Raw genomic sequence first — 25,979 nt, 5'->3', positions numbered from 1 at the left:
TACTTCCTCGGTGGCACACAGAATCGTGTTTTCCATCCCCTCCCACATTCCCAACACTATTTCAGTGGGTTGTCCAATATAAGTGTGATTCAGCTTGTTTGTATTCCTTCCCAGCTGGAAACCAGTTGCAGATTACCTGGACCAACAGTTTGAGCAATACTTCCGTGATGAGAGTGGCCTGAACAGGAAAAACATTGTAGACAATCGAGTTCACTGCTGCCTTTACTTCGTCTCTCCTTTTGGACATGGGTAAGCAGAAAGGTTTTCACTAGAGTGTTCATTGGTGCTTCTTAGCTCCAGGTCAATAGGCCACTTACACTGCAATCTGCTACGCAGAGCTCCAGGGGAAGCCAACAATCAGAGAACCGAGTAGGGTTTCTGCCTGTGTTATATCCTTTGTGTTTGGGTGGTGGAATGGAGAAATGGATTTCGCTCCCATTCTGACACTCAAAAGGTAAATTTTAATTTCAATGCCAATACAAGTCACATTTGACTGAGCCTCAGTCAGTTCCAAGATTAGAATGGCTGCTTTGATGTGCTACAGCAACAAACGAGGTGCTGGAGGAACTCAACAGGTCAGGCAGCATCTATGGAACAAGCAACACACACAAAATGCTGGAGGAACTCAGCAGGCCAGGCAGCATCTATGGAACAAAATGGACAGCTGGCATTTTTGGTCAGGACCCTTCAGATGACCCACTGAGTTCTTCCTGTTTTGACTGTGATCAAGTTCACCACAGAGGCACTGAAGCTGGTGAAATAGAACCCTTAATTCAGCAACAACAAGCAGGCATCATCCTGGAGACACTCTTGGTGGAGGCTCCCAAGCCCAATGGTACATCACTTTTTTATTTTTTTATTTGACCTTAAGGTCAAAGGTAACAGCAGGTGATTCAATACAGTTTCATTAGTTACAATTATATTGCTTACATCAATAGTTTGGGTTTACAAATGATTCCTTTGAGATAAATAGTAGAAGCAAATTGTAATTGATAAGACACCTCTGAAGGCCCAAATGCATTTGGAAGAAACTAATTAACACAAATATTCTAAATCCTTTTGATGATAGAGAGCCAGACACCCAAAATTAATGTTGTCAGGGCTGTTGCTGACTGCATAAACATGGTAAGTACCTAAGAACTATTGATTACCTACATCTGTGACCATGTTTGATATGTTCAGTGAGAACATGCATCTGGTCTATCAGCTTGCACTCAAGTCACAATGGTGCAAATATCTTATCCATGTTACCTGGTTTAATGCAAGCCAGTTAACACAACCCCGTTGTCTTAATGTTTGGGTTTTGCTTATGCAATCTCTTAGCCTGTGCTTTTAACTTCAATTTACTGCTTGCAACTTACAAAAAAAAAACTGAAGGCTAATTGCAAGCTTCCTGAACTTATTTATATTTACAATAAGAACTGAAGCCTGGTTCTTGTTTGATATATTCACCATAACTTCCGAGTACTCCCCAACACGTCCAGCATTTTGTTTCTCGCTCCAGATTCCAGCACCTGCAGCCTCTGCTTTGATGTACTCCTTAGTTCAATGGACATATGGTCAGCAGTATGCTGAAAAAGCCAACACACTGACTGAATCTCTGGTAGAGATGTAGAAAATGATTTAGGACGTGTTGTCTGCAAGAACTCCAAGGTGAGCCATCAAAAGTATTTAGCAATGGAACACTCAGCTCGGCTGCTGGAATGGATCTCGGGTGTAGCAGGTACGACTGCTGCCTCTGTCCTCCCGTCTTCAGTCCTGACCTCCAGAGCTGTCAGTATGGAGTCTGCACATTCTCTCTGTAACCCTATAGGTTCCTCCCAGGTACTCTGGTTCCCTCCCACATTCCAAAGATAATGCTGGTTGGCTGGTTAATTGGCCACCAGCTCGGAGAATCGGGGTTGGGTTGGTGGACACGTGAGAGAGAATGGGCTGCAGGGAGGTGTTGGGAGTTGGGACTGATGAGATTGCACTGAGTGTTGCACCAGTGCTGGCTGAGTGGCTTCCTCTATGAAAATGAAATATGAATGACCTTTCCTGTGAACAGCACTGTATTTAGCAGAAGAATAGAAAGCTCACGCAGTGGAATAAACTTCTGCAGCACGGTAGTGGAGGTAGTAGAGGGGAGCTGTTGCCTCACAGATCTGCAACCCAGGGTCAGTCATGACACTCTGATGTTGTCTGCTTGGAGTTTGCATGTTCTCTCTCCAACTGTCTGGCTCTCCCAAAGGTTAATGCTGGTATATTAACTGTAAATTGTCCCAAGTGTGTGGACGAATGGTAGAATCTGGGAAAAGCTGATGCGAGTATTGGGACTTGTGCAGGTTTGATATAAGATGGCTTCTTGATGGTTGGCACCGAAGGTGGATTAAAGGACCTGTATCCATGCTTCATATCACGATGATCCTTTCCACCAAATTACCAAGAAAAATGCAGCAGTGTTCCACCCTCCATCATATAACGTAGCAAGCAAATCAGGAAGGGATAAATCTGCCTTCAACATTCACAGTTACGTCTTTATCCATTTGCCCCCATCCCCTCAAAGTCCAAAGCATTAATGGAACTGGATACTGGGACAGATGACTGGGTTGGGATACTATTTCAATTAGAAGAGAAGCAGTTTAGTCTTTTTTGTTTAGAAGTAGCTTGAATGGTGTAGATGTGAAGAGAAGGATCCAAAGCCAGCTGTCGTTATTAACTGACAGTTACTGATAAGTCCAAAAGGAAGTTGGAGAGAAATCACTGCATTCGGATCATTTTGAAAATGGAACACATTAGCAATGGGCGGTTGAGGCAAGCGGCGTGCATGGGAACTGTGCGTGTACATGAGAGGAAAGAAACAGAATGTTCCTGATTGGTTGAGAGTGAAATGGAACGGGAGGAAGCTCAAGGTGTGCACGTGCCAGCAAAGACTATTTGACTAATTTATTCCATTTAATTGTGTAAATGGATATCCATCTGCCTGTTTGCTTCCCCAAATTAACAGATACATTGCAAGTCCAAGCATCCAGTTAAACTCAAGAACTTTACCTGCACTCTCTGCCACCAGCCTCCCAACCAGCGAGTCAGGATGTTGAATAATAATGGACACGAATCATTGTGCAACAGAAGGTTGCAGATCTAATGAGAGTAAGTGGGATCAGTGTAGATAGGTGCAAGGGCAACCTCTGTCTCTCTTCAATAAGACCTTGTGACTAACTCCATACCCTCTTGTCTTTACCGATATCAAATCAGCAAATACTCTCTTGTGCTACCTTTATCAAATATAACCATATAACAATCACAGCACGGAAACAGGCCATCGCGGCCCTCCTAGTCCGTGCCGAACTCTTAATCTCACCTAGTCCCACCTACCCGCACTCAGCCCATAACCCTCCACTCCTTTCCTGTCCATATACCTATCCAATTTTACCTTAAATGACACAACTGAACTGGCCTCTACTACTTCTACAGGAAGCTCATTCCACACAACTATCACTCTCCGAGTAAAGAAATACCCCCTCGTGTTTCCCTTAAACTTTTGCCCCCTAACTCTCAAATCATGTCCTCATGTTTGAATCTCCCCTACTCTCAATGGAAACAGCCTATTCACATCAACTCTATCTATCCCTGTCAAAATTTTAAATACCTTGATCAAATCCCCCCTCAACCTTCTACACTCCAATGAATAGAGACCTAACTTGTTCAACCTTTCTCTGTAACTTAAGTGCTGAAACCCAGGTAACATCCTAGTAAATCATCTCTGCACTCTCTCTAATTTATTGATATCTTTCCTATAATTTGGTGACCAGAACTGTACACAATATTCCAAATTTGGCCTTACCAATGCCTTGTACAATTTTAACATTACATCCCAACTTCTGTACTCAATGCTCTGATTTATAAAGGCCAGCGTTCCAAAAGCCCTCTTCACCACCCTATCTACATGAGATTCCACCTTCAGGGAACTATGCACTGTTATTCCTAGATCTCTCTGTTCCACTGCATTCCTCAATGCCCTACCATTTACCCTGTATGTTCTATTTGGATTATTCCTGCCAAAATGTAGAACCTCACACTTCTCAGCATTAAACTCCATCTGCCAACGTTCAGCCCATTCTTCTAACCGGCATAAATCTCCCTGCAAGCTTTGAAAACCCACCTCATTATCCACAACACATCTGGAATTTTGAATGTTACGAACCTTGTGTTGCCTGTACTTAGCACTATAATCTCAAGTAGAAAATGCACGACTCAGAACACCAAGATCCATTAGTGTCAGGCTAAGATCTATATGCATTAATACAATTAATCTTTGTAAATGATCTTTAAGGCTACATTGGACCAACTTTAAAGAAGCTCTCTGCAAAAGGTCCAAATTAACATAGTATTACCCAACTAGGCCCAATAAGACATACCAATCATTAATAAGGATTGTAGTTCCGGTGTACCCTGGTGCTGTTTCTCCGGCATTCAGCTTATCCAAATGACATTCTTAGCAATTTGACGAATTCTGAAGAGCTCTTCAACCACATTGGTCCAGATAGCTCTCACTGTCAGTCATGCAAACTCAGCTATTAATAACTGAGCATCATTTGAAGGGTCAAGTACATTTCTGCTGGTGTCAGAGGCCGAGTGCTGCACAACTCTGGCAAACAAACCTCAAACAGACTGACCTGACCTGGGACCTGTGTATGCACAATCTCAGCAGAATCATCCCACTACCCCAATGAAATATCAGAAGATATTATGTATATTTAAAAATAAAGTGGTTCCATATTCATCAGGTGAAAAAGATCAGAAAAATAGGTTAAAGATCTCAAAATCAACAAACCAGCACTGCTCTTGTAGTGGAAATCAGGGTCACTCTCTGACATGCTGGCTCGGGATCCTTGCTGCCTTGTTCCATACGTGACACTTCTGCTGTTAAAGTCAAGAAAAGTTCTTCATTAAAAAAAGAGAAGAAGCTTCCAATTTTGATCATGGCGACGTTTGAATTCAAAGCTGGTGTTTGACTCTGATGCCAGAAGTGTTAGCATTAACAAACCCATGTGTCCTCACTGGCAACTTCTTGCCTTAAGTCCCCTCTGCAAAAGGAGCCTGTGCAGATTCCACTGCCGTTTCTCCCGAACATTGGGGAGGAATCTGCACTCATTCCCCTTTAGCTGAAAGTGCAAGTTGTACTGTGATATGTGACATCTTAAGGCTTACTTCCTGAGGTCAGAACTCTCTAGAAAAATCAACCCACTTTAATTACAGTGTATTTCTTTGCTAGGAAAAGACTTGGACACTCTAATACATGCCGTGACAGAATTTTGTTCTACTTCTTACGAAACACCAATCGTCTGCTCGGAGTTTTTCTTTTCATTAAGTTTTTGTCTGGTTTTGAAGGTTACGCCCTTTGGATGTGGAATTTATGAAAGCTGTGCAAGACAAGGTGAACATTGTCCCGATCCTTGCCAAAGCTGACACATTGACTCCTGCAGAGGTTCACAAAATGAAGGCAAAGGTAATTGGATTGTTTACATCAGCCACCACATAGTTGACGTTCACATCTCATTTTGAGTTTCTTCCACTGCTGGAGGAGATCAATTTTGATAATTCTGTCATCAACTACTCAGGAAAAGGTGCCTATATAACCATATAACCATATAACAATCACAGCACGGAAACAGGCCATCTTGGCCCTCCTAGTCCGTGCCGAACTCTTAATCTCACCTAGTCCCACCTACCCGCACTCAGCCCATAACCCTCCACTCCTTTCCTGTCCATATACCTATCCAATTTTACCTTAAATGACACAACTGAACTGGCCTCTACTACTTCTACAGGAAGCTCATTCCACACAGCTATCACTCTCTGAGTAAAGAAATACCCCCTCGTGTTTCCCTTAAACTTCTGCCCCCTAACTCTCAAATCATGTCCTCTAGTTTGAATCTCCCCTACTCTCAATGGAAACAGCCTGTTCACGTCAACTCTATCTATCCCTCTCAAAATTTTAAATACCTCGATCAAATCCCCCCCTCAACCTTCTACGCTCCAATGAATAGAGACCTAACTTGTTCAACCTTTCTCTGTAACTTAATTGCTGAAACCCAGGTAACATCCTAGTAAATCTTCTCTGCACTCTCTCTAATTTATTGATATCTTTCCTATAATTCGGTGACCAGAACTGCACACAATATTCCAAATTTGGCCTTACCAATGCCTTGTACAACTTTAGCATTACATCCCAACTTCTGTACTCAATGCTTTGATTTATGAAGGCCAGCGTTCCAAAAGCCCTCTTCACCACCCTATCTACATGAGACTCCACTTTCAGGGAACTATGCACAGTTATTCCTAGATCTCTCTGTTCCTCTGCATTCCTCAATGCCCTACCATTTACTCTGTATGTTCTATTTGGATTATTCCTGCCAAAATGTAGAACCTCACACTTCTCAGCATTAAACTCCATCTGCCAACGTTCAGCCCATTCTTCTAACCAGCATAAATCTCCCTGCAAGCTTTGAAAATCCACCTCATTATCCACAACACCTCCTACCTTAGTATCATCGGCATACTTACTAATCCAATTTACCACCCCATCATCCAGATCATTTATGTATATTACAAACAACATTGGGCCCAAAACAGATCCCTGAGGCACCCCGCTAGTCACCGGCCTCCATCCCGATAAACAATTATCCACCACTACTCTCTGGCATCTCCCATCTAGCCACTGTTGAATCCATTTTATTACTCCAGCCTCTGGACATAAATGTGTTTCAAGCATCAGCCTTTCTTGGTGAGTAGCTGCCTTGTTTCTCAGTCAGATGGCTGTGCATGTTGCCAACTCTAGTTGCAGGCACAATTTCTGGAGGCTGCATTGTCTGAGTGTTAACTGAGGTTTAATCATATGACAGTCACTCAATATTTACCCTGAGTGTCCTCTGGTTCTGCTGCCACAAACATGAACCTGTGCTTTGCCCTAACGATTATGAAAGCATATTTCTTGATTTAAGTGGTTTTCTGTTTTATTTGGGGTAAGTTCTTTTTGCTCAGTGAGTGGTGGATATCTGGAATGTGCTGCCTGGTGTGGCAGTAGAGGGGCAAATACTTCAGGTGCTTTTAGGAGATGTTTAGATAGGCACACGAATGTAAGGAAGATGGAGGGATATGGACATTGTGTAGGTAGGAGAGATTAGGGTTTGTGTTTTTGATTTGCTTTTTAGCTGGTACAGCACAATATTGTGGGCTGAATGGCCTGTTCCTGTGTGGTAGGTACTCTTCTACTGTACAGAAATCACAGAATACAACAATTCATAGAAAACTATATTGCCATCAAGCTATCTTTTTGCGCTACTTAATTCATTGTAATTTATAGTATTTTATGTATTGCACTGTACTGTAGCCACAAAACAACAAATTTCAGTGATCATAAACCTGATTCTGATTCAGATTCTGAAGTCTGCACTAGCTAATTCAAAGACCGATTCAGTTAGTCTCACTTAACGTATTTGTTAGAATTCTATTTTGAGATGAGTTATTGATCGCTGCATCTACCAATCAACTCCAAATCCAAATTTTATTGCTGAAGGAGTTTATGTCAGCTCTGGTCCTTTGTTGGTCAATCCAAGCCCTCAGATCAATGACTATTCTACCACTGTAATGAGTAAATCTAATCTGTATTTAACCGATGTATCTAATTTTAATGAACTCACTCTTTATTTAGAATAAGCCCTACATAGTTTAAAAATGACCAGGAAATAATTCTATTATCATGTTTCCACTGATAGGAAAGTCTAGGATCTGAGAGACATTTTTAAACAGAGATGGGAAGAATTTCTTTGGCCAGCAGGTGATGAATTTTTGGATTTCATTGCCACAGAACGTTGTGGAAGTCACGTCATTGGGTAAATTTGAAGCAAGATTGACAGGTTCTTGATTACCAAGGGGCGTGAGGATTGCAGGAAAAAGGAAAAATAAAGGATTTTTTAAAAATTAGCCACGATTGAATGGTGGAGCAGAATTGAAGGGCCAAATAGTCTAATTCTGCTCCTATAACTTATGTTTATCTATTGGATTTTCTTTATTTCCATTTAAATTTCCTTTTATCCACATTATTGTTTTGTTACTCTGTGCTGATGCAGGTATATTCAATGAGGACATTAGATGTGCCACAAGCACTTGCGCGAGCTGGTGTCATTGCTCTTGATGACCAGCGGACAACATCAAATAACCCCCGTCGCACAACCAGTAATGACAAGTCTGCTTAGAATAAGTGGTTTTGGGCTTGTTTCAAAGAGGCCAATCTTTGCTTTTAAAAGATTTTGGTGTTTTTGAAAGGATACTGGAGTGTTGCAACACTCATCCTGGCAGCAGCCTCTCTGGCTTCTCACCGAATCATAAAGAGCTAAGAACTAGGAGTCAGGGGACGTGCTGATTGAGCTCTGCAGTGGCTGAAAGGCTGAATTGCTTGTTTCGGAAAGGAGGTGCTGCCTGTGTTTTTTATTGAGTGACCTTGGGATGGCAGAGAGTTACTCATTCTGACCCGCAGATACTCTCTTTGTCTCTCTTACAAGTATGAGTTTGTTGCTAGCTGTTACACAACCAAGGATCCCCTGAGCCGGGCTTCCTTTGTTAAGTCGGTTGGAAGAATCTGGAACTTGTGATCATTGTATAGCTTCTGATTGTGTTTGAAAGACAAACCTCTTGGAGATTAACTAACACCGTTAGGTTCCAAGAAGCTCTCCAGGGGCCAAAGAGTGAATGTGCAGTGCAGCAGTAACCACCTTGGCTTTAGTCCCACTGTAACTAAGACAGAGTTGTTGGATATTATTGTATGGCACATCCCTCTAGATCAGGCATGGGCAAACTACGGCCCGCGGGCCATATGCGGCCCGTTAAGCTTTTTAATCCGGCCCGCAGAATGATGAAATTATATTAATAAACCTTGTTAACATTTTTTCCCCGCAATTCTGGCATTTTCCCAATAGATGACGCACTCTATATACATTGACCTTTGTTGAGGTACAGCGTATTACTCCACATTTGCGCTTTACTCTTTGTTCGGCTCAACCTATTTGTGTGAACGGGTGTTCAGCGTCATGAACATCAACAAAGCCAGCCACAGGTCCAAGTTAACTGACCAACACCTCAGATCCATCCTGAGAATCGCCACAACAAAACTAAATCCAGACTTTGATGCGCTGGCTAAAAAGGGAAACCAACAACACTGTTCCCACTGAAATTAAAAATGTTTCTTCGTTGTGTTATGTAAAAAATGCATTTGAAAATATTTTTTTCAATAAGCCTTACATGTTACATGTCATTTCTGTTAAGTGATGGACATGAGTAGTGCGCAGGTGCACGTACATTCTCAAAATAAAAAATGTGCTCCAGATCAAATAACGCGCTCCCCATACTGGCGCGCTGTCACTGTTCTGTCTTTGTGCTGGTCGTTGTTGAGTTTTGGCACAGGGGACAACTGAATAAGAAGGAGCAGGACAAGTAGACCTGCATCTCCTACCGTTTTTGAAATAAAGACAGTCAGGAGGAGAGTGATGATGATAATATCTTGAAGGATAACAGAATTTTCAGTGCTTAAAAATAATAACTGTTACTAATAAAAAAAACTATTTTATTCATTTAATTTTTAGTGTTTTAAAAGTCATTTCAATAAATAGCTAAATACCATGGGACTTCAAAGACAGATATTTTGTTGTAATGCATTTGTTCATTTTCAATTGAAATTAAAGCACATGTTTTCTACATATCCCATGATATTTTATTTTCTCTTATGAGGTGTATTACCAAAACACTCTGTCCATCTGCTCCTGGTCCGGCCCCCCTGTCAAATTTTAGAACCCTTTGTGGCCCACAAGTCAAAAAGTTTGCCCACCCCTGCTCTAGATTCTGCAGCTTATATGAAGAAAAATATTCAAGTAGATTTTGGTCAGGTCATGGGGGAGGAAGAGCAGAGTGATGTTGGTGGTCCAGTAGAGGGAACTACTATTACTAAGGTTAGTGGCCAAGAGATTGGCAGGAGCCCAAGTTAATGCGTGGATGGCAATAGTTAGTTAGGTATATATTAGGGTGGGGTTGCGATTGGTTGGTGGGGCTTGTCAGTATCATGGAGAACTTAAATACTAGCTTTGAAGTTTTGCAGTTATAGCTTTACCACAAAATTCAGACCAAGGGAAGAGATGCTTGCACAGATGCATCTTCTCCCCGTCCCACTGGAGGTTCACGGCGGACCTGGCTGTGAAGGTGCAACAGTCGGTGACTGGGCCAGGTAGGATCAGTGGTAACTGAAGATGAGGAGTTGCAAACACCTGCTCAATAGGTGATTAAGAGTGGTCCAATAAGCAGAGCTGCAGGAACACTCAGTTCACACGTAACCAACCAGGTCATAGTTGTACACGGCGACTTCAAGCTCCCATTGTTTGAAAGGCTGGGAGACGAGAACTTTTCACAACAATGCAGTTTTACCAATGGAACGTAGAGCCCTTGCCACCTCAGAGGATGTGATATTAGAGGTCAACAGCACCCAACTATATGGGTCAGACTTTCAACAGCTTTTAGGTCTCTGTTTCACCGTAGACGAGGCCAGTCTTTGATGATGTTATTATTTGTGATAATGATCTTCATTGTTACATCAGTACTGACTGTCCCACACGGCTCCCTACCGTACTATTGGCAGCGGTGGTCCCTGGGTATTGAGCAGTCAGGTGTGGTGGGTTTTGATTGCTGAGAAGTTCTGTGTATTTTCTAGTTGCCCACATTTGAGTGGATGGGATACTGAAGAAGATTGGCCAGGCACACAGCTGTCATCTCTACCCGCCGGCAGAATTTTGCCCGAGGTCCTCCATCCTTCACGTTTCTGCCCCCATCAGCAACCCACATTCTCAATGAGATTTTGGATCGGGCAGGATCCACATGTTTATGTTTTGCCTGTTGACTCTTACACACAAATCAGGCTCACGTGGTCTTGATAGTTGGTGGCTGGATTCAGTGGAAGGGTGAACCACATTGACTTGGGCAGTTCAGCACTGTATTGTGTGTGGAAAGGACACATTGCATCTCTCTGTAGTCTAAAAATAAACATCAGGTTAGATGTACTTGTATGTCAAAATATAATTAAGGAACAGAGCTATGGGAACAATAAGCTATCAATGTTTCTTGACAGTTTTTTTTCCCCTGATATTTGCATAAGCAAAGTTGCTACAAGTCAGAGCAAACAATTTTCATAAGTGATGCTTAAGAATAGCTAAACCTGCTTTTAAGATTCCGTTTCAACTGTTCTTGCTTTTCCCTTGATACAGTGAGATACTAGTAAAATAATCACTCCTGACAATACGTTACTGTTCTTGAAGATGGCAATTTGATGCTTTCAAAGTCAAGTTTATTGTCATACGCAAAGTTCATATATACATATGTGTAATGAAAAGCTTACTGTGCAGCAGCATAAGACATGGGAGCAGGATGAGGTCACTCGGCCCATCAAGTCTGTTCTGCGATTCAATCATGGCTGACTTGTTTTTTTCCCTCTACCCCATTCCCCTGCCTTCTCTCCCTGTAATCTTTGGTGCTCTTACTAATAAAGAACGTATCAACCTCTGCTTTAAATATATGCAATGACTTGGTCTCCACAGCATTCTGTGACAAAGAATTTCAAATTTTCACCACCCCTCAGGCTGAAGAAATTTTTCTTCATCTCTGTTCCAAGGGGATGTCCTTTTATTCCGAGGGCATGTCCTCTCTCACTGTTAGAAACATCCTCTTCATGTCCACTCTATCTAGGCCTTTCAGTTCTCAGTAGGTTTCAATGAGATTCCTCCTCATTCTTCTAAACTCCAGTGAGTATGAACACAGAACCATCAAGTGCTCTTCATATGTTAACCTCTTCTCTTAAACTTTCTCTGGACCCTCTCCAACACCAACACGTTCTTCAATATATGCCAAGGATGACTGTGGAGGCCATGTCATTAGGTATATTTAAATTGGAGGCAGATAGGGCCTTGAATAATAAGGGTAGATTAGTGCACACAGGAGATTAGTGTGCAAACAAAGCACACAGTATTGGGGGTATGGTATTGATGTGGATAGAGAATTGGTTGGCAGACAGGAAGCAAAGAGTGGAAGTAAACGGGACCTTTTCAGAATGGCAGGCAGTGACTAGTGGGGTACCACAAGGCTCAGTGCTGGGACCCCAGTTGTTTACAATATATATTAATGATTTGGACGAGGGAATTAAATGCAGCATCTCCAAGTTTGCGGATGACACAAAGCTGGGCGGCGGTGTTAGCTGTGAGGAGGATGCTAAGAGGATGCAGGTTGACTTGGATAGGTTAGGTGAGTGGGCAAATTCATGGCAGATGCAATTTAATGTGGATAAATGTGAGGTTATCCACTTTGGTTGCAAGAACAGGAAAACAGATTATTATCTGAACGGTGGCCGATTAGGAAAAGGGGAGATGCAGCGAGACCTGCGTGTCATTGTACACCAGTCATTGAAGGTGGGCATGCAGGTACAGCAGGCGGTGAAAAAGGCAAATGGTATGTTGGCATTCATAGCAAAAGGATTTGAGTACAGGAGCAGGGAGATTCTACTGCAGTTGTACAAGGCCTTGGTGAGACCACACCTGGAGTATTGTATGCAGTTTTGGTCCCCTAATCGGAGGAAAGACATTCTTGCCATAGAGGGAGTGCAGAGAAGGTTCACCAGATTGATTCCTGGGATGACGGGACTTTCATATGAAGAAAGACTGGATTGACTAGTCTTATACTCACTGGAATTTAGAAGATTGAGGGGGGATCTTATTGAAACATATAAAATTCTAAAGGGATTGGACAGGCTAGATGCAGGAAGATTATTTCCGATGTTGGGGAAGTCCAGAACGAGGGATCACAGTTTAAGGATAAAGGGGAAGCCTTTTGGGACCGAGATGAGGAAAAACTTCTTCACACAGAGAGTGGTGAATCTGTGGAATTCTCTGCCACAGGAAACAGTTGAGGCCGGTTCATTGGCTATATTTAAGAGGAAGTTAGATATGGCCCTTGTGGCTAAAGGGATCGGGGGATATGGAGAGAAAGCAGGTACAGGGTTCTGAGTTGGATGATCAGCCATGATCATACTGAATGGCGGTGCAGGCTTGAAGGGCCAAATGGCCTACTCCTGCACCTATTTTCTACGTTTCTATGGGAGTAAGAGGCTATGGGGAGAAGGCAGAAGAATGGGGTTGAGAGGGATAATATATCAGCCATGATGGAACGGCAAGCAGACTCGATGGGCCGAATGGCCTAATTCCGCTCCTTTGTCTCATGGAGCCCAAAACTGCTCATGGTCCTGCAATTGTAGTTTGACCAATGCCTCAGCTATACATACTTGCTTTTATATCCTCGTCCTCTTGAAATGAGTACTAACATTGTATTTGTCTTACTACCAACTCGCCAGCAAGTTAATCTTTAGGGAATCCTGCACTGGGACTCTCAAGTCCCTTTACACCTCTGATTTCTGAATTCTCTCCCCATTTAGAAAATAATCTATACCTTTATTCCTTCTACCAAAATCATATAAGTAGCAATCATACAAAAAAAACATAAATTACATCAATCTGCTTTAGCCTTTCTGTTCAGTTTCCAATACAGCCAAACAAACCGGACATATTTTGTGAACATTGACCTCTTGATCTCGTCATGCTTGTCAGACTCTTGTCAGAATAAACACCCTCTTATTTTGATTGGTGGGATCCAACTCTAATCTATATCACAGATGTGATGTTATTCTAAATTTTTATCTATAGATCCGTGAAGAAATTAAATCCTACGGGATCAAAATCTATCAATTCCCTGACTGTGACTCTGATGAAGACGAGGAATTTAAACAGCAGGATCAAGAATTAAAGGTGAGGAAGAGTTCAGGCACAATACCAAGTTCAAGTTTAACTATCGTCCAACCGTGCACGCAAATACAGCCAAACAAAAGGGGGTTCCTCCAGGGACGAGATGCGAAAACACAGTACCAAGTCACATACATAATTACAATAGCAGAAAAAGCAACCAGTCTCAAAAATATCATAGCCTAAGTCTCTGAGCGTCATGTCCTTGTAGATTTATGGTACCTGGGGTGTGTCCTGGAGCCACATATCTGCAAGAACAAGCCTGCAGCAATTCCTCGTCACGCACTAGTACAGCTGCAGAGAAACACAGTCCATCTTTTCTTCCACCGAATTCCATGCAATGGGTGTTAACATGGACACATCGGACACAAAATGTGCTATAAATCTCTTCTTTGCAGTTAATGGCTACAGTGCACCAGATATGGTGAATATGATCATGGCTTCAATTCCTCTTCTGTGCCATTTCCCCACAGCCTGTAATTCCTCAATCTTTCAAGCAGTTATCTATCTTCATTTTTAACGGTGGTCACTGGGGTGTGCTTAGAAGATTCAATACACTATTTGGAAGACTATTGGAGAAGTTCTTTCAGTCCTCCTCATCACTCAGTCAGTATCGTTGCACACAATCAGATCTGACCATTGTCTAACTCCTCTTTGTGGGAGTTTGCTGTGCACAGTTTGGCTGCCATGTGTATTTTATCACAGAATCATAGATTTACGGTTCCCTAATGTTGTCATAGCCAGCAGAAGTAGTGTGGACAAGCTCCCACTGCCCATCAAATGCTCCCAATGGTGTGCACCTCAAATAGGCTCTGACAACGAAGTCCAGCTCCTGGCCTTCACGTGTGGCTTAGCTACTGAGCCTGGTGGAACCATTTCTGCCGATAGGAAAAGCAGCAAAGCTGAGTTACTGGGGCCTTAATCACAGTCACTTCAGGCAGATGGTGCCCATCGGCCATGGTTGGAAGCTCGCCTAGAAGGAAAAGTCTGATCTCAAACCTCCGCTGCCACTCATGGGAAAGGCCTTGAGGATAAACCCCAAGGAAAAGTCAACACTGACTGGAAACTCCTGCAATGCCACTGGTGCCGGCCTATATTGGTCTTTGCTGTTCCTTTAGATACGTCAGCTGCTTGGGGAGGGGGAGCCTGCTGCATGGGCTTTCCATATCGTACTGCCCTGGCTTGCATAAACAGCTAAGATGCTGGTGGGAGTGGGGGAGAGAAACTTTTGGGTTTTTGCATTTAACTATCATTCATTCTTTGGGGCACTTCTCTGTTTTCATGGATGTTTTGCGAAGAAAAAGCATTTCACAATGTATATTGTATACACTTCTCTGACATTAATTTGAAACTCTGAAGATGCAACATCCGTAGTGGACCCTGACCAATAGAGGGCTCGCGTGGAATTTTACAGTACAGAACAGGCCTGTTGGCCCAACTCATCCATGCCAACCAAGATGCCTTCCTAAGCTAGTCCCATTTGGCCAACATCCTCTAAACTCTTCCTGTCTATAAAACTGTCCAAATGTCTTAAGCATTGTAATTATACCTGCCGCCACCACTTCCTCTGGCTGCCTGTTCCAGATCCCTCCCGGCCTCTGGAAGAATAATTAGCCCCTTGGATTCCCGTTAACTCCTTTCTCTCTCAATTAAAACTATGCCTCTAGTTTTAGTCTCTTCTACCCTGTGACCATCCACCTTATCAATGCTCCTCATCATTTTATAAATCTCTGCGATGTCACCCCTCAGTCTAGTTCACCCTAGGAAAAACTGTACCAACTTATCCAGTCTCTCCTTATAACTCAAGTCTTCCAGTGCCAGTGTATTTTCTACACTCGCTCTAGCTTACAACAGACTTTAGTTTACTGTATAACACTTTCACATAACTTTAGCTCATAAAAGCTGATCTATAAATGCAAGTCTTTAATGTGAGATAGTGCTTTTAATTCAGGTTGAAGATCCTGTTAGGAAAGTCTCACCCCTGTAAAAGACTGATACCAATCCATTTTGACTAAAATTTAGCTAAATTTGCCCATGATCTTAAGATGACAATGGCCCTTTCTCTAGCCAATCCCACTTTCTACCCGGTGGCTTCCTAAAGTTCTGTGTGCAGTTTACTGACTCAATTTTAATTCCTACTTGGTTACAGTGTTCAAGGTTCTGTCTTCAAAGAGATGTTGCACCCTTAATCATTTCCTTTTCATTTGGACTTTAATTGCCTGCTCCAGGAAAGTATCCCGTTCACTGTGATCGGCAGCAACACTGTGGTTGAAGCCAAAGGAAGGAGAATTCGAGGACGACTGTATCCCTGGGGAATTGTAGAAGGTAATGCACAGACACAATCCTGTGTACTGCTTGATGAATCTGGGTGGTGTCTTGCCCCACTGGCTTAAGGGGTGTGGGAAGAGATTTTCCAAAACTAATCCCCTTAATTTCAATTTTCAGATTTCCAAAATAGACGTGTGAGCCATTTCTGAAAACAGTATCATAAAGCTCTTTCCCTTCAAACAGTAAGACTAATGGGTAAAAGTGCATTCAATGCAAGGCTGTCGGGAGCTCTCCACATCTTACCTCAGCATTTCAAACGCTGAACGCAGCGGTTCGAGAAGGCAGCTCATCACCACCTTCTCAAGGGGAACTAGGGGTGGGCAGTAAATGCTGGCTTAGCTGGCAATGTCCACATCCCGTAAATGAATAACGTGACATTTCGTACTGATATGAAAGTAGGTGCTTCACCTCTGTTCAGCATTCATGCTGGCATACACAATGCTGAAGTGAATTTAAATCAGACAGTTGCAGAATTTATGCTTGGTTACTTGACTCATTCCATAACGAAGGTTAATCTTATTATTGGGTGCATTACCAGAATTCATATTATTTATTTTCCACACAAGACCCATAAAAAAAATCTCTTTAGTGTGTTAATGTAAGTTCTTCATTAACAAGAATTACAATTAAATAACCTATTTTGTGTGTGTGTGCGTGTGTTCTTATGTAATTTGGATCCTGGAATCTCAGGCTACAACACCTTCTTTCAGTCAGGATATCACCGCGTTACAAACTTTACAAAAACATCCCTGTTGCAAAACAATTTTTTTTTTTTAAAAGCTAGTTTTTTTCCACTTTTTTCATACCAATGTAAAGGGTCCAGGGCATCACCCTTTACATGATAACTATGAGCATTCTTCTTTCAGCCAAAATCCCTGCAGCAATTAGCCTCCGGAAGTGCTTGCTCATATCACATCACTGGCATTAACCTGAAACAAAAATGAGGCATCTTCCCCAACTCAGTCGCTACACACAATGTTCCAGTGCTCTCACTACTCCTCAGCAAAGGCCCCAGGCAAAGTATTCACGTTATCCTATAAATCTGCTATAAAAAAGGAAAAATCTGCCTATTCTCAACTTGTTTTCAGTACAAATTAATCTGGGATGCAGATCATTTGAAATAGTTCTGGGTAATTTAAAGACTCATTTGATGATTTAGGGCAGGGGTTCCCAACCTTTTTAATACCATGAAGCCTTACCATTAGCAAAGGGGTCCATGTACCCCAGATTGGGAACCCCTGAAAGTGTCTCATATTTCCAAAACAACTTTGGATGCGTTCTTGCCACCGAGTGATAAGGGTGAGGGAACATCCCATTCGGGGTCTAAAGTTGTAAACTGGGGGAGTGTCACAGCTTTGGACACATTGCCCCTTGGCTGAGTTGTTACAGCAGGGCTTTCAATCTGTTCAAGTGGATATTAAGGAGCCTATAGGGTCTTGTCTCTTCCAAAAGCAGATTGACAGGTCGTTTGTCTCATTGGAGTCGCAAGAGACAGCAGGTGCTGGAATCTGGAGCCAAAGACAAGCTGCTGGAGGAATTCAGCCAGTCAGACAGCATCTGTGGAGGCAAAGAGACTTGAACTGAGATCTGCTTTGGGACTTTGTCAGTTGTCTGTTGTTGTTCAAGGCTTCTTTCGTCATGTCAGTAGCTTCCTCTCAGTTTATACAGTGTCAGTCATGCAAGTCCCGTTTGGAGACTCAGGAATACCATTGCACTCAGATGTAGAAGGATTCTTCATTGCATTTTCTGTAACAACTTTGTTTTCCAGTCAGGTTTGTCATCCCTGAGCTGAACTCCCAAACTGGAGGACCGGTGGACTACCCTCAACCCTCTGACCTGTTTAGCCTGGGTAACCCTACCAAGAGCTAAAGCATAAGACCCTGACTCCTGCCAACAGAGCTCCCCAGGTCATTGACGCAAGCAAGCCTCCAACCACAACAAGGCTGTGGTCCTTTTGGAAGATTAAGATTGTTTAGTGTCCATGAAGTGCTTTAGAGCACACTGTTTTTTAATAAAAGGGTTTCATTCACATCCTTTTATTCTGTCCCATTGTCTCTTCACAGTGGAGAATCCAACCCACTGTGACTTTGTCAAGTTACGAAACATGTTGATCCGAACACACATGCAAGACCTGAAGGACGTGACACGTGATGTACACTATGAAAACTACCGGGCCCAGTGCATCCAGAGCATGACCAGGATGGTGGTGAAAGAGAGGAACAGGAAGTAAGTGTACTGACTGGTTGAAATCGGTTAATTGCTTGTTCTGGGGTGGGATGGGGAAGGGAAGGAGTTGCAAGAGAGAGAGATTAGTAATTCCAGTGACTGTAAGTTCAAATAATGCCATAGTAAGGTGACTACAGTCAATACATCTGATTATCTCCAAAACTGCTGCTGGACAATAAGATCTAGAAAACAATCTGCTGGAAGAACTCAGCAGATCAAGTAGTATCTTTGTGAAGAAAGGAATTTTTGTTATTTTGGGTCAAAACCCTGCACTTGGGACCACCTACCTCTAGTTCGTGAAGCCACTGACAAACACCAGGCCAACATCTGCCACACTGTCACAGACCTTATTGTGGCGACTCATTTCCTAGCGTATCCGAACCGACTCACAATTAGATAGCCTACGGGGGTTTGCGAGCACAGGGCTTTGGAGCCTCTTCGCCATGGGGGGCCGGTTGACAGAGGCTTAAAAGTGAGGCTGAAGTTTTCGAATAAAGTTTTTCCTTCGACTGCAGTTACCGACTCCGTGTCGTAATTTTAGCGCTGCATGTAGCACACCGCTACAATTGGTGACCCCGACGGTCCAAACGATTTTTGGACCAGAAATGACCGACGCCGCCTCTGTTCATGCGGTTTCGTTGAAACTGCCGGGTTTCTGGACACAGCGCCCGGACCTATGGTTCCAGCAAGCCGAAGCCCAATTCCACGTTCGCCGGATCACCTCAGAAGACACCCGCTACTACTACGTGGTGAGCTCCCTCGACCAGGACACAGCGGCCCAGGTCGCGGAGTTCGTACAGTCGCCCCCGGCAGACGGCAAGTACACGGAATTCAAAGCCCTGCTCCTCAGGACTTTCGGACTCTCACGGCGCGAGCGGGCTGCCCGTTTACTGCACCTGGATGGCTTGGGCGACAGACCTCCATCGGCTTTAATGAATGAGATGTTGTCTCTGGCCGAGGGACACACAGGCCTCATGTTTGAGCAGGCATTCCTGGAGCAGCTGCCCGAGGACATACGCCTGCTGCTGTCCAACGCGGATTTCTGTGACCCCCGGAAGGTGGCAGCCCAGGCGGACTTGCTGTGGAACGCCAAAAAGGTGAGCGGGGCGTCCGTCGCACAGATCACCCAGCCACGCTCCCAGCAGCAAACCAGTCCAGGCCCGGCCGCAGAGCCCGCTAACCCCCGGCCCAATGAACACTGGTGCTTCTACCACCAGCGGTGGGGCGCAGAAGCCCGCCGTTGCCGCCCGCCCTGCAAGTTCCCGGGAAACGCCAGGGCCAGCCGCCGCTGATGGCTACGGCGGCTGGCCATCGGGATAGCCTCCTGTATGTGTGGGATAGAAGGTCGGGACGCCGGTTTTTGGTCGATACTGGGGCTGAGATCAGCGTTTTACCTCCGACGAGTTACGACACCCGCAGCAGGGCACCGGGTCCCCCCCTGAGGGCCGTGAATGGCAGCACCGTAAGGACCTATGGCACCCGTCAGGTGCAGCTACTGTTCGGCCCCAGCCAGTTCACGTGGGACTTCACACTGGCCGCCGTAGCCCAACCGCTTCTGGGTGCGGATTTTTTGCGAGCTCACAGCCTGCTGGTTGACCTGCCCAGGAAGAGACTGGTACATGCCGAGACCTTTCAGACGTTCTCCCTGGGCGCGGCCCAGTTGCCAGCCCCTCACCTCGGCTCCATCACGCTGTCCGACAACGACTTCACCAGGGTCCTGGCGGAGTTCCCATCGGTTCTGGCACCGCAGTTCACAGCAGCCATGCCCAGGCACGGCGTACAGCACCACATCCCGACCCAGGGACCACCCCTCCACGCCCGCGCTCGGCGGCTTCCCCCGGACAAGCTCCGACTGGCGAAGGAGGAGTTCCAGAGAATGGAGGAATTGGGGATCATCCGGCGGTCCGACAGCCCCTGGGCCTCCCCCCTGCACATGGTGCCCAAAGCGACGGGGGGCTGGAGACCGTGCGGCGACTACCGCAGGCTGAACGAGGCTACCACACCGGACCGCTACCCTGTGCCGCACATTCAAGACTTTGCGGCAAACCTGCACGGCGCCCGGATCTTCTCCAAGGTCGACCTTGTCCGAGGGTACCATCAAATCCCGATGCATCCTGACGACGTCCCCAAAACGGCTCTCATCACCCCGTTTGGCCTGTTCGAGTTCCTCCGCATGCCGTTCGGCCTGAAGAATGCCGCACAGACGTTCCAGCGGTTAATGGACGCGGTGGGACGGGACCTGGACTTCGCGTTCATCTATTTGGATGACATCCTCATAGCCAGCGGCAGTCGTCAGGAGCATCTGTCCCACCTCCGTCAACTCTGCGCCCGACTGAGTGAGTACGGTCTTACAATCAACCCTGCCAAATGCCAGTTCGGACTTGATACCATTGACTTCCTGGGCCACAGGATTACTAAAGACGGGGCAACCCCTCTGCCCGCTAAGGTAGATGCGGTCCGCCACTTCCCCCGACCCACCACGATCAAAGGCCTTCAGGAATTCGTAGGTATGGTCAATTTCTACCGCCGCTTCCTCCCTTCAGCTGCCCGGATCATGCGCCCCCTGTTCGCCCTGATGTCGGGTCCGAGCAAGGACATTACCTGGGACGAGGAGTCCGCCGCCGCTTTCGTTCAAACGAAGGAAGCTTTGGCTGACGCCGCGATGCTAGTACATCCCAGAATGGACACCCCTACCGCCCTCACAGTGGACGCATCAAACACGGCAGTCGGTGGGGTGCTGGAGCAGCTCATCGCAGGTCGCTGGCAACCCCTGGCGTTTTTCAGCAAACACCTGCGGCCACCCGAGCTCAAGTACAGTGCTTTTGACCGGGAACTGTTGGCGCTCTACCTGGCAATCCGGCATTTCAGGTACTTCCTAGAAGGTCGGCCCTTCACCGCGTTCACGGACCACAAACCGCTTACCTTTGCGTTTACGAAAGCATCCGACCCCTGGTCATCCCGCCAGCAACGCCACCTGTCCTACATCTCTGAATACACAACGGATGTCCGGCACGTCTCGGGTAAGGACAATGTCGTGGCGGATGCGCTCTCTCGCCCTACAGTTCATGCCCTTTCCCAAGGGGTAGACTTTGCGGCACTGGCAGAGGCACAGCAGGTAGATGAGGAGATTCCGAGTTACAGGACTGCAGTCTCCGGTTTGCAGCTCCAGGACCTCCCCGTGGGCCCAGGTGAGAGGACCCTACTCTGTGACGTCGCCACCGGCCAGCCCCATCCGGTCGTCCCCACAGCCTGGCGGCGACGTGTTTTCGACTCCATTCATAACTTGGCGCATCCCTCCATCCGGACAACTGTCCGGATGGTTTCCAGCAGGTTCGTTTGGCACGGACTCCGCAAACAGGTCAGTGAATGGGCCAGAACGTGCATGCACTGCCAGATGGCCAAGGTGCAGCGGCACACCAAAGCCCCACCGCAGCAGTTCCATCCCGCCCACCGGCGTTTCGACCACATTCATGTGGATATCGTGGGCCCCCTGCCAGTGTCGCGCGGAGCGCGTTACCTCCTGACTATCGTGGACCGGTTCACAAGATGGCCAGAGGCGGTCCCGCTCACCGACACCACCTCCGAATCTTGCGCCCGAGCCCTGATCGCCACCTGGATATCCCGCTTTGGTGTACCAGCCCACATTACCTCCGACAGAGGCGCCCAGTTCACCTCCAGCCTGTGGTCAGCTATGGCCAGCCTTTTGGGGACTCAGCTGCACCACACCACTGCCTACCACCCACAGTCGAACGGGCTAGTGGAGCGTTTCCACCGTCACCTGAAGTCGGCCCTCATGGCCCGCCTGCGAGGAGCCAACTGGGCGGACGAGCTTCCCTGGGTCCTACTCGGCATCCGCACAGCGCCCAAGGACGACCTGCACGCCTCGTCGGCCGAGTTGGTATACGGCGCGCCCCTGGCCGTCCCCGGGGAGTTCCTACCAGCCCCGAGGGGGCAAGAGGAAGAACCCGCTGCAGTCCTGGGCAGACTTCGCGAGAAGCTCGGTAACCTGGCCCCCATACCCACTTCACAGCATGGGCGGCACCCGACCTGCGTACCCAAAGACCTACAGAACTGTAAGTTTGTGTTTGTACGAAGGGGCGGGTATCGGCCACCGCTGCAGCGGCCATACGAGGGGCCGTTTACGGTGCTCCGGAACAACGGGTCCACGTTCGTGCTGGACGTTGGGGGGAAGGAGGAGGTTTTCACGGTGGACCGCCTCAAGCCGGCCCATGTGGACCTGGCGCAACCGGCCGAGTTTCCGGCGCCTCGGCGCAGAGGCCGACCTCCCAAGCAGGTTCTGGCCCAGACTGTGGACATTGGGGGGTGTATCGCCGGTTCTGGGGGGGGGGGTTATGTGGCGACTCATTTCCTAGCGTATCCGAACCGACTCACAATTAGATAGCCTACGGGGGTTTGCGAGCACAGGGCTTTGGAGCCTCTTCGCCATGGGGGGCCGGTTGACAGAGGCTTAAAAGTGAGGCTGAAGTTTTCGAATAAAGTTTTTCCTTCGACTGCAGTTACCAACTCCGTGTCGTAATTTTAGCGCTGCGTGTAGCACACCGCTACATTATCATGCCAAGTGATCTCCCCTCCACAGCCTCTCACTCAGTGGTTCTCAAACTTCCTTGGTTCCCAGACCACATCCCCAGCACCCTCACCCCCTCCTTTTCTTGACATTTTATAAAAGCTAGAAAGAATTTTGATTTACAATACACAGTGAAAGGAAATAGAAACTGCAAATTCAAAGCTGTACCAAATAATTGCAAAAAAAATTAATTCAAACCTATTGAAAGCTACAAATGAAATAATTACAGTAAAAACAATTCTCAACAATTTTAGAGCAGACATTAGTAGTCTAACTATTCACTATTTCATTGCTTTTTCACCTTTCAATGAGATGGGTGAGCTTGGTGCAGTGCCATCAACTTCTCAACATCAGGCTGATTGTCACTCAGAAGGAGTCTCCGATCCCCACGTTCAGTAATTCACAGTCTGTATCATTGCTTTGAAAGAAGTTGAGCAACTACACTGAAACCACACTTCACTAAATATGTTGGAAAGGCAAAGAACATCTTGACATTTTTCCACAGTGCAGGATAAATTCAGAGATTTCTTTCTGCAACTAAGTCTTGATATGATTATTTGAACCTTGGCTTCAAGTCAGTCATTTTGTAGCAAGATCAGTACTTCCTCCATCTTTCCTCTTATTTCCTTACTACAAGTGGTCTGGAGTAGGTATGTTACCCAATTCTCAACTTGGATCAAGAGGAGATCCTGAAATCCCTCTGACATGTCTTTATGCAGCTCACCCAGATGGGCAGGGGATATATAAACATTATCATCTGGTATTCTTTCTATCTCTTCCAACTCAGAGAGGCATAGAAATTGGAAAAGGTCATGACAGACAATATTGCACTTAAATATGGCTAACGGACAGAACTGTGGAGTTGACTGATTTGACTTTGAGAAGATTCACATAATTTCCTTGCAATTGAAGATTGATTTCATTATCTTTGTGAATAAATTGGACAAACAAGCAATGACATGCCTAATATTCTTGAGTTGATTACTGTATAAAGCATCCAAGTCCTCTGAGAACTTTATCTCAGCTTCAAAGATCGCATCAAAGTATGTCAGGCACTTCTTTTCCATAACTATCTGATTTCTGTGTGCATCAAGTGTTTGAATTGTTTTGTTTGTGAAAAGACATTGTCTGCAAAATGCACAGTGAATGGTAAATATATTAGTTACAACTTTTTTCAAAAAAGTAATTACTCCACGGTTGTATCCTGATACTAGTGGCGCCCCATCTGTTGCTCAAGCAAGATTGTTGGTGAGAGGAATGTCCTTCTCTTTGGAAAAATTGCTCTCAACAACCCATAATATTGATTTCCCCTTCATATCTGCTTCTAGTCTCCTTGCAAATTACAACTCTTGAACCATGCTTTCATAATTTAAGGAACAAACATAATCAAGAAGCAAAGTTGACTTATCCACCAGCTGAACAATTTCTGTCGTCCTGTATGTTACACAATGTGTCTTCTACATTCTCAGACCTTTCATCTATTCATCTTTGAACAGAGTTGTTGTTGTGTGGAATTACTTTAATCATTTGGTCTGGTGACTTGTGCATAACTGTACTCAGAACCTCCCGTACTGCCAGTGGAACTAGCCCTTCTGCAATTGTTTGGGGCTTTCTAGATTTAGCATTGAGCAATGAAACATTGTATGAAACATGCAAACCATCACTGTTTTGTTGTGAAGTGCTGGCAAACATGTTGAAGTGTTTTCCATTTCCGTTTAATACCGTAACTCCCAGGAACTGCATCACTGCATGATGAATATGGGAATCATTCCAGCTAGCACTGTGACCATCAATAATGCTCGTAAATACACAATTTCTTCAGTCCAATATGCAGGTACAGAAGTGTCACATTGCTTTTCAACAACCATAACATGCTTCAAGCAAAGTCTAAGAGAACAGTGGGTTAGCAAGAGGCAAGGTGATTCCATGCTCATCTTAATCAACTACGAGGCACTGAGGATCAAATACTTAAAAGTGCTTTTATTAAATTAGGCCTGTAATCCCTCAGCTGCCCCCTTGCTACTGAGTGCCCCCCACTGCCTTCTTTATCTTTTTCACCCCCTTAGAAACTCTCACTGCTCGCAGAGAGGTGATTTTGCCTACTCTGGAAACCACTGTTCTAACCTAATCGTGCCTTAACTCCGCATTTCCCCCTTCTACCTCTTACTCAAGATGGAGGAGTAGCACTGTGCTGGTAGGGACAGTGGTTTTGCTTTTCTACCAAATGCCTCACCTGATAACTGGAGTCCACACTGTTCCCCTTTGTCCAGTTCATTCCGAACCACATCTGGGATACCTTGCATGCTCTCCACTATTTGGACAACTTCTAGTTTCACAGCCCCCTTCCCAACTCATCTTCACAATGGATGCTCAGTCTTTATCCACCTCACCAGGAAGGTCTTAAAGCCCTCCACTTCTTTCCACAACAAAGATGTAACCAGTTCCTGCTGCCAACACTCTCATCCACCTGGTTGAACTTGGTTTGACTTCTCACAAATCAAAGGTGTAGCCATGGGCATCAGCATGGGCCTGAGCAATGTCTGTCTTTTAAAGTCCCTGTTCCAAACCTCCTCCGGTACCACTCCTCAACCCTTTCCCATTTTCCACTGAACTGTCATGGAAGCCATTGACTGAATACCATCCAATAAATTCTTTTAGCACTTCTTACTCTCTGAATCTTTCTAAAACTATTACAGAATTATTTTAAACACAGAGCCACATGCAGGAACAGGCCCTTCTGCGCATGAAGCGAACCATGATGCTGAATTAGTGTCATCTGCCTGCGTGTGACGTGTAGCCCTTCATTCCTGGTTTAAGTGCCTGTCATCCTTATCGTATCTGCTTCCACCACCACCACCTCCCCTGGCAGTGCTTTCCAGTCACCTGCCCTTCTCTGTGCGTAAAAAGTGTCTCAAAATCTCTTTAAACTTTCCCCCTTTCGCCTTAAACCCATGCTCGCATGCATTTTACACCTTCAT

The 25,979-nt window shown here is 45.4% G+C and overlaps 1 protein-coding gene across 10 annotated transcripts in view; it reads left to right on the top strand.

Moving 5' to 3' along the window:
* LOC132395918 (septin-4-like) overlaps nt 1-25,979 on the top strand; it is a 111,459-nt gene that overhangs the window by 67,370 nt on the left and 18,110 nt on the right. For all 10 annotated transcript variants that reach the window (XM_059973116.1, XM_059973121.1, XM_059973120.1 and 7 more), the window contains 5 exons: nt 115-249; nt 5,371-5,488; nt 13,767-13,868; nt 16,091-16,187; nt 18,254-18,416. In XM_059973116.1, the coding sequence (XP_059829099.1) occupies nt 115-249; nt 5,371-5,488; nt 13,767-13,868; nt 16,091-16,187; nt 18,254-18,416 (615 nt within the window). The remainder of the gene's footprint in view (nt 1-114; nt 250-5,370; nt 5,489-13,766; nt 13,869-16,090; nt 16,188-18,253; nt 18,417-25,979) is intronic.

Source organism: Hypanus sabinus, chromosome 6 (assembly GCF_030144855.1).
Source record: "Hypanus sabinus isolate sHypSab1 chromosome 6, sHypSab1.hap1, whole genome shotgun sequence".
Lineage (NCBI taxonomy): Eukaryota > Metazoa > Chordata > Chondrichthyes > Myliobatiformes > Dasyatidae > Hypanus > Hypanus sabinus.
Note: the sequence above shows the minus strand (reverse complement) of the source record. Positions and strands in the feature narration are given on the sequence as shown.